Source organism: Eschscholzia californica, unplaced genomic scaffold (assembly GCF_041429995.1).
Source record: "Eschscholzia californica isolate CP2 unplaced genomic scaffold, dmEscCali1.0.p SCAF_3, whole genome shotgun sequence".
Classification (NCBI taxonomy): Eukaryota; Viridiplantae; Streptophyta; class Magnoliopsida; order Ranunculales; family Papaveraceae; genus Eschscholzia; species Eschscholzia californica.
The window spans coordinates 66,422,939-66,432,367 of NW_028238420.1; the positions used below are offsets into that span (position 1 = coordinate 66,422,939).

The window sequence follows — 9,429 nt, forward strand, 5'->3', positions numbered from 1 at the left end:
GCAGTTACACTTTGAGAAACAGAACAAGTAATACATTGGGCAGAAGACAAAAAACATGCCTCAAGTTGAGAAAGGATAAATTCAAGTTTGGATTTAATCCTAGGATCTAAGATGCAAGCAATTGAAAACAGTAATGGTGTGTTGCCCCAATATTTCACAAACTTCGACTCCATTACAATAATTATCTCGGAAAAAAGTGGATTATCACGATATCCATTAAAAACAGTTCCAATTTGAACTAAATATTCAAGAACATGATTTGAAGTCACATAATCAATCCCCGAAAAGAAAACAGTGGCATCATAGAATGGACATAAAAAATTACACAACATTTCAGCATACAACCAATCCATATCAGTTATGTTATGAGGACATGCTCTATCAGACAGAAATGAGGTAATGACATTTTTATATGGCAATGCATCTTTCAACATAAGGTAGGTAGAATTCCACCTATGTTTAACATCTAATTGTAGTTTTTTCGGGTTTACACCTTTTGATTGGCAAAGGTCCTTAAACTGCACATATCGAGTCCCAGATGCAAATATATACTCCAAATTACCTTTTATATGTTGTAGCATTTCCTTAAATTGATTTACCTTTAGACCATCTTGAACAACTAAGTTCAAAATATGACAACAACAACGTATATGAAATAATTCACCATTCAAAGGCAGAGTAGGGAGCAAACCTTTCAACTTACCAACCGAAACTGTGTTCGCACTTGCATTGTCAAGGGAAAGACAGAAAACTTTTTGAGACAAGCCCCAGTCAGTAGAAATTTTATCATAAATCATTTGAGCTATATTCTCACCTGAATGAGACTTATCAAGCAAAGAGTATGCAATAATTCTTTTATGTAACACCCAGTTAGAGTCTATATAATGAGCAGTTAAGGACAAATAACTTAAACTCTGATTTGATTGCCAAATATCTGAAGTAAAGCTAATCTTTCCTGGACAGTTTTGCAAAACAGTTTTTAAACTTAGTTTTTCTTCCTTAAAACATTTGAGGACATCATTTCTAACTGTTCCTCTTGAAAATTTAGAAAAGGCAGGATGAAAACTATCGTTCACAAAAAACTGAAAAAAAGGATCTTCAACAAATTGAAATGGTAATTCCCTTAAAATAATTAACTTAATCAAATTTTTTCGAGCTTTTAATTGACTGAATTTAAAGGAAGAGATACTACCAGATGAAGATTGCAGAATTGTTGTCTGACTCAAATCAACTCTATGCTTCCTCGAACAAGACTTGGTATGCCTTGAAAAGTGGCTTGTGCCATTGGTAGATTTGGGGTCTTTGATCTCTCCACAAATTTTGCACTTTGCAACCGATTTCATAGCACCCATATTATCTCCATCAGGTATATCAATAAAATCATACATCTTCCACACATCAGAAGTCCTCTTCCTCTTGAGGGTAACCTTAACAGGTGAAGGTCCATTCACAGTTTCAGAAACATTGGGGTTTGGAGGGATAATTTGTTCAATTGGAGCAGCCACATTCACAACAGCTTCAGGGTCCATTCTGTTGATTTATCAATAAGAAAAGAGAATCAGTAGATAAAAAAGAAGAAGATACGACGATATTAGAACCATCATAAACAATCTTACATTTCACCATAAAATAGATATATAAGTCTATTATTTTTAAGACCAAAATCAGACAACCACATGAGGATAAACATGAAATCAAAACACAATATTCAACATGAGAAAAATAGGAGTTCAAACTTACACTTAATGTTAGCTGATCAAGGTTCAGGAACCTAGTTATTCACATACCAGACCAAAAACAAATTAGTAATAGGTCATTTATGGAAAAAAATGTGAACACAATATTCAATATAAGACTCAAAGAAGAGAGAATATTTACTTTAGATGCTAGCTGGTGAAGATTTAAGAACCTGGTTAATCACAAAACAGAAATACTAAATTAGAGAAAGTTTCTTTTATAAAAAAGATCAGAATAAGATATTATAGATGAGACTCATCAGTTGTACAAGAAAAAATACTCACGAAATTAGGTTAACTAGAAAGAAGAAGTGGGAAGAAGATGAAGTCGCCTGAGGCGAAGGGGTGATTTAGTTAAATGTTACTGCTCTTATTTATAAGAATGACCTTTGAACACCCTAGATCTAACGGTTATAATAAAAAAACAATTTTTAGCCGTTAAATACTATACTCCAACTAGCTGCTTAGATCTGAAGAAAGAAGTGACCGTTAGGTTACTTCTCACTTTTGTTAGTACTTATCTGTTTATCAGTAGCTTAGTAGAGTCAAAGAGTCAACACTACAAAACAAGGGGTAATGACATGTGGAACTCTTAGCTTTCACCTACTGTCTTACTCCCTGCAAAATTAGGCTTTTCATTTAATGCCTTCACACCTACTCAATGGAAAAGCTGAATAAAACGTTTAAATTTTTGGCGCCTCTTTGACTAAAAAATTTAAACTTATTTTTACTGAAGGAATGATGTGTTCGTTGTCACCTCAAACGGGCTTACCAGACGGGTTACAATTACGGGCTATGTGATCGGGCTTAACAACCGGGTTTCATGCTCGGGTAGCAATTTTCTAAGTGAGGCCCAAGCCCGCCCATTATTTATAGGCGGGCCGGGCAGGCATAACCCGTCACGGGCTTCGGGTTGTCTCATTAGGCCATCGGACTCGGGTGTTCCGGGTCGGGTAGTGGGCTCTCGGGCCATATTCCCACCCCTACTTATGCCTTGATAATGTCAGCACTGCCCGAAAAATCTATTTTGGGGCCAAAACGAACTGCCAGACACTTATTGGGGTCAAAACGGCGAGTTGGTCACAAATCGGGGGCCAAAACGGAATTAACCCTTTTCTTTATGTAACAAAATCTGAAATTTTAGCTTAATGGGATATTTATCTGAATTAGCAGAATAAAGGGTCATTCATTTCAGACTTTAAAACAAGTCTGAAATGGAAACCTACCATCTGAAAATGTCTTAAAGACAAATATACCCCTGTTAAATCTTACAAATTACTTCTCCATAATCTTATTTTTCACTTGACAACTTACCACCGCCACCCCAACCACACCACTACTCACTGCCATGACCACGTCCACCACCAACCACCACTTTCTTTCCCTCTCATACTCTATTGACGTCAAACCTTAGAGTTCAAACCATAAACCCAAAAACAGTGGAGATCAAGTTAGATCCATTCAAAACCCTGGAACTAATACTAAAATAAACACTTTATAGATAAGTTAGATCCATTCAAAATCCTCTTAGGATAGTTAGATCCATTCAAAACCCTAAAAAGAAAACCTTGAACAAAAATGTCCATTCAAAACTCTACACAATAATTGAAGATACATTCAAAACCTAGAACAAAAACTCCGAAAGATCCATCTTCTTCTTCTACCGACATTTTTCTGAGATGTGATTCAAGAGAGCAAGAGAGAGGAAGACAGAGAGAGATGAGTTCCTACGGCAGCAAACAACTGGAGAGAGAGAGATATGAGTTCCTACGGAAGTCAGTAAAGTTTGGGGGAAAGAGAAGGACGAAAGAGAAAGAGATTTAGAAGTTAGGTTTTCTTTAGGGTTTTTCCTTTTAAAGAGGAAGGGTAGAAATGTCAAATTCTTAATTCAGACATAAGACTCCAGATTTAGAAAAACAAACATCTAATTTGCAAAATGATTCAGCAAATTCAGATTCAGACTTCAGAAAAAACAAACAGCACCTTAGAATTGTCTTGTGGTGATGCTAAGACTTGTATACTATCTATAGAGAGTATTATTGACGAGATCAAGTCCAAATTACATTTGTGGTGATTGTTGATTTGAGGATAATACACCATATTAGAGTACTCGTGTTCCATTGACTACTAAGTGGTTAATCTTAATGAAACCAAAAACAATATTAGAAGAAGAAGAGAGGGACAATGGAGGCAAGGATTCTCATTATTGAACTAGGTTTACAAGCTAACATATATATAGCAAAGATAAAAGACTAAAAAGACTAAAAGACCGTTAAAGGGTAAATTACTAAATAACCCCTAACTATATATTATATACATTATTCTAACACCCTCCCTCAAACTCACGGTGCGGTGTTGAAAAGCATCGAGAGTTTGCTAGCTAAGAAACGAAAGCGTGGAACTGAGTGTGACTTGGTGAACAAGTCAGCAATCTGCATAGTGGATGAGACAAATGGCAAACTGATGGTGCCTTGAGTAAAATGATGTCGAGTAAAGTGACAATCAATCTCAATGTGTTTGGGTCGTTCGTGAAAGACTGAATTATGAGCAATATGGATAGCACTTCGATTGTCATAATACATAGGAGTAGGTTCTGAAATGGAAACACCCATGTCCGCAAGTAACTCACGTAACCAAACTATCTCAGCTGTCGTAGACGCCATAGCTCGGTACTCGGCTTCAGTGGATGATCTAGATACAACAGTCTGTTTCTTGCTCCTCCAAGAAATAAGAGAATCACCCAAGAATACACAATAACCTGTAATAGACTTACGATCGGTGCGATCGCTCGCCCAGTCTGCATCTGAATATGCTCGCAAAGTCAAGGAAGAAGTCGATGAAAGAAGGAGGCTTTGAAAGCAAGTACCTCGAAGATATCTTAGAATACGAAGAACAGCTGCCCAATGAACTGTAGTAGGTGAACCCACAAATTGGCTAACAACATGCACAGCATATGCGATATCTGGACGAGTAATAGTAAGATACACCAAGCTGCCAACAATAGTGCGATATAGTGTAGGATCTGCTAAAGGAGTACCATCTGTTGAAGAATAGCGAGCATTAGACTCAATAGGAGAGTCGGCTGTCCGAGTATCACTGATACACGCACGCTCAAGAATATCTGCAGTGTATTTGGACTGGGAGAGAAGATAACCTTGTGGGGTGGAGGCTACTTCAATCCCCAAAAAGTAACGGAGAGTGCTTAAATCCTTCATTTCAAATTGGCTAGCTAACTGCAACTTCAAAGATGCAATACCGTCAACATCATCACCAGTAATAATCATGTCATCAACATACTACGACAAAAGAATGCGACCTGCAACACTACATTTAACAAAAAGAGCTGAATCATGATTGCTAGAAGCAAAGCCAAGAGATGTGACTACAGTTGAGAACTTCTCAAACCAAGCTCGTGGTGCCTGTTTGAGACCATATAATGCTTTCTTAAGTTTACAAACTTCTCCAGGTTTATGTGGAATACCAGGAGGAGGAGTCATATAAACTTCTTCCTGAAGATCCCCATTTAAGAAAGCATTTTTAACATCCATTTGAGAGATATGCCATTGACGAACCGAGGCAACTGCAATAAGCATACGAACTGTAGTCATTTTTGCAACCGGAGCAAAAGTTTCCTCATAGTCCATCCCATACTCCTGCGAAAAGCCCTTAGCAACTAGTCTTGCTTTGTACCGCTCAATAGACCCATCAGACTTTGTTTTAATTTTGTATACCCAACGAGAACCAATAGTATGTTTACCAGAGGGCAGAGGTACCAAATCCCATGTATCCGTCTTATGCAAAGCAGAGAGTTCTTCAGCCATTGCCTTTTGCCAAAGAGGATCAACAACTGCCTCCTTATAGGAAGAAGGCTCAGAGTGACAATGAATAGATGCTAAGAAAGAAGTAAAAGAAAGAGAAAAAGTAGAATAAACAAAATCAGGTAATTGAGTAGACTTACGAAGACGAGGAGGATAACGAGAAGGTGGATGTGCAATCTCATTAGGAGCTTGGTCAGCCGTAGGGATTGGAGGGACATCACAAGTGACAGGAGCATCAGTAACATCAGGTGCAACAGGTTCAACATGAGCAGTAGGAGTATCACAAATATCAGAAAAAGGATCAATATGGATTAGGTTAGAGGGAGATACATCATGAGCATTAGCAGGAATAGAAAAATAAGGTATATGTTCTAAAAATACAACATGACGTGAGACATAAAATTTTCGAGTAACTGGATCATAACACCGATAACCCTTCTGACCTTCACCATAACCAAGAAATACACACATGACAGAACGAGAAGATAACTTGCTACGCTCAACACGAGGACGAAGAACAAAACAAGTACACCAAAAAACTCTTAAGGATGAGTAGTCAGGGGCATGCCCTGTCAATTCTTGAAAAGGAGACAAACCTGAACAATGAGAAGTTGGAATTTTATTAATTAAATTTACTGCAGTGAGAACAGCTTCACCCCAATACTCACTAGGAACAGAGGCAGACAATAGCAAAGAACGAGCAGTTTCAACGATGTGTCGATGCTTCCTTTCAGCAACACCATTTTGCTCAGGAGTATCTGTACACGAAGATTGATGTGCAGTTCCATCCATAGCAAGCAATTCACGAAACCTATTCGAAGTATATTCCCCTCTTAAATCACATCTAAAACACTTAATGATAGAAGAATATTGTGTTTTAACTAAGGCTCGAAACTGTTGGTAAATATCATAAAAGTCAGAATGATGTTTCATAAGATAAACCCAACAAAAACGAGTATCATCAATAAAGGAAACATAGTATTGAGAACCTCCTTTTGTGGGAACAGGAGAAGGACCCCATACATCAGAATGAACTAAATCAAAAGGTTTCACTGAAACAGACAAACTCCGAGCAAAAGGTAAAGCGGAAAATTTTGCAAGTTTGCAACCACTACAATCAGAAATGTTGTTAACTTGCAAATTTCCTAATGCACCAGTTGACACTAAATATTTCAACCTAGATGCTGAAATATGACCAAGACGAGAATGCCATAAGTAAAAAACTAGAAGAGGAAGAACTCAAACGGAAGGATGACAAGTCAGGAGTGGAAGCTGCAAGATCAGGTACTTTCAGTTCCTCTACAAAATATAATGCCCCATGCCTACGGCCTGTCCCAATCAGCTTCTGAGATTGTACATCCTGCACATAACAACCAGTAGAAGAAAATAAAACTAAACATCCAGAATCACACAACTGACTAATGGAAGCAAGATTTAAAGTAAGTTTGGGAACATGAAGAACATTCTGAAGAAATAAATTAGGTGTGACAACAGAGCCAATACCACCTAATGACAGTGGTGTGCCATCAGCGGTCCGGACTGGAAGATCAGATATATTCTTTAATGAAACAAAGGATGATAAGTCGGGAGACATATGACGAGAGGCTCCAGAATCTAAAATCCAAACTGAAGAAGGCATACCTGAAGATGAAATAAGAGAAAACAAACCTTCAGAAGAGGACAAGGCATGAGGCTGCATGGCTAAGAATCTCTTAAACTGATCTGAGAGTGAGTCTAATGTAGTACTAGAAGACATAGGAGCTAAAGGGTCTTGCGAAGCAGAGGTGGACATAGCATGTGGTTGCAAAGCAAGAAATTTCTGAAACATTTGAAATTGATCAACCACATTATCAGTTTTGGGCACAGAAGAAGATGAACCACTAGATACAGACGAGCCAGATGGCGGTATAACTGCCACAGTGTTATACTGAAAAGGCTTTTGAGGTCTCTGATTCTGTTGTGACTTGTTCATTAACTTGGGGCATTGAGCCTTCCAATGACCCTTTTGCTTACAGAAGCTGCATTCATCCATAGCAACCTTTGTATAAGATTTGTTCTGATGATTCTGATTTGGCTTCGAATGAACAACTAACACTGTTTCAGTAGGTGTTTGAAGAATGCCTTTCTTTGCTTGGTACTTGAGACGTGTCTCTTCAGCCATAAGCTCATTAACAACTTTAGCAATAGAGGGAAGTGGCTTACTATGCAAAATTGTACTACTAATGGATTCAAAATCACTACGCTAAGCCATCAAAAACTGAACCAAACGACCTTCCTCCCTACGAGCAATATAAGGAGGACAAGCCTGCAATTCTTCGGATTCTGTAAGAGCTAACTGATCCCAAAGATCAGTCATTGCAGCATGAAATTCTTGAATACTCATATCTCTCTGTTCCATATTTCTAATATCAGCTTCTAACTTATACTGTGTTGCAAAGTTCGACTGTTGGAACATATCTGCTAAGTAAAACCACATCACACGACAAGTTTGAAATTTCGCCAACTGATATCCAATAGTGTTATCTACTGAGTTATTAATCCAAGTAATTATTTTTGAATTGTTTGCTTCCCAAACCCTAGATAATTCAGCAAAATCTTCTTTCGATCTATCAATTGGTTTAACAACAGTACCATCAATGTAATCCCACAAATATTTCCCTTTCAAAAAATTTCTCATCAAAAAACTCCAATAAGAATAGTTTTTACCGTTCAATCTTACACTAATAGCCTGCAATGAATCATCTTTTCCACTCTCCATATTGCTCAATTCAATACCAAATATAAAGGAAAAAAAAGCAGATATAACCAATAAAAATAACACCAAAGTGACTAGATAAGGAAATACGAAGAAGAACCGTGAAGTAACAATACCAAAGAACGGTGTGAAAAGATAATTACCCTGACAGCCAAACAGTTCTTGAAGGAAATAGCTTTACCCGTCACAGCCAAACAGTCCAAACCCTACTGTTTTCTTCTCTTTTGGATTCGTCAAAACCATGGATGGAAACTACCCACCAAAATAAAAAACCACCAAAATCAAACTACCCACCAATACTATTGTTTAGTAATCAAAATCAAAACCACCAAAGTCAAACTACCCACCAATACTACTGTTTATTAACCAAAATCAAGACCACCAAAAAATCAAAACTACCCACCAATACTACTGTTTACTAACCAAAATCAAAACCGGTTTTCTTCTTTTTAGAATTCGTCCCACCAAAATCAAAACCACCAAAAATTGAAGTACTCTCTACTGAACAAAAAATCAAACGGGAGTAGCCGCACCAGACCTTCACCTTGTCTCCTCTTCCAACTCAAACCATAAGAATACTTGAAGAACCTTGCTCTAATACCATAATGAAACCAAAAACAATATTAGAAGAAGAAGAGAGGGACAATGGAGGCAAGGATTCTCATTATTGAACTAGGTTTACAAGCTAACATATATATAGCAAAGATAAGACTAAAAAGACTAAAAGACCCTTAAAGGTAAATTACTAAATAACCCCTAACTATATATTATATACATTATTCTAACAAATCTACCAGCATGGAAACTAGAATAAGAAAGCAAATAATTATGGATAGAATTAGCTTTGCGGGTCTATAACAATATGTTAACCCAACTTTTTGGATAACTCTTAACCCTATTTGGTAACATGTTGCTATATATATTTTTTGGAATAGAATTAGCTAGGTGCAGTATATATTTGGGGTTTAGTTTAGCATTTGCAAATTGATTTATTTTGTTTGTCCCTGGGTAAAAAATGGATTGATTGGAACATTCCGTACTGGTCCAGTTTTTTTTTTTTTTGACAACTAGAAAATGGCATAGCATTTAAAAGGATCCGTGGGAAGATGTACCACCTGTT

General features: G+C 37.2%; 1 protein-coding gene across 1 annotated transcript; it reads right to left on the reverse strand.

The window, feature by feature from the left end:
- Positions 1 to 7,462: 7,462 nt before the first annotated feature.
- On the reverse strand, positions 7,463 to 8,897 carry LOC147553589 (uncharacterized). Its single transcript, XM_086671243.1, has one exon. It carries the CDS (start codon positions 8,310 to 8,312, stop codon positions 7,797 to 7,799), a length of 516 nt encoding a protein of 171 aa, XP_086527369.1. The 5' UTR covers positions 8,313 to 8,897; the 3' UTR covers positions 7,463 to 7,796.
- Positions 8,898 to 9,429: the final 532 nt, after the last annotated feature.

Bases quoted from the DNA above. Each gene is read 5' to 3' on its own strand.
- LOC147553589 (XM_086671243.1), bottom strand. From the start codon at position 8,312: ATGGAGAGTGGAAAAGATGATTCATTGCAGGCTATTAGTGTAAGATTG.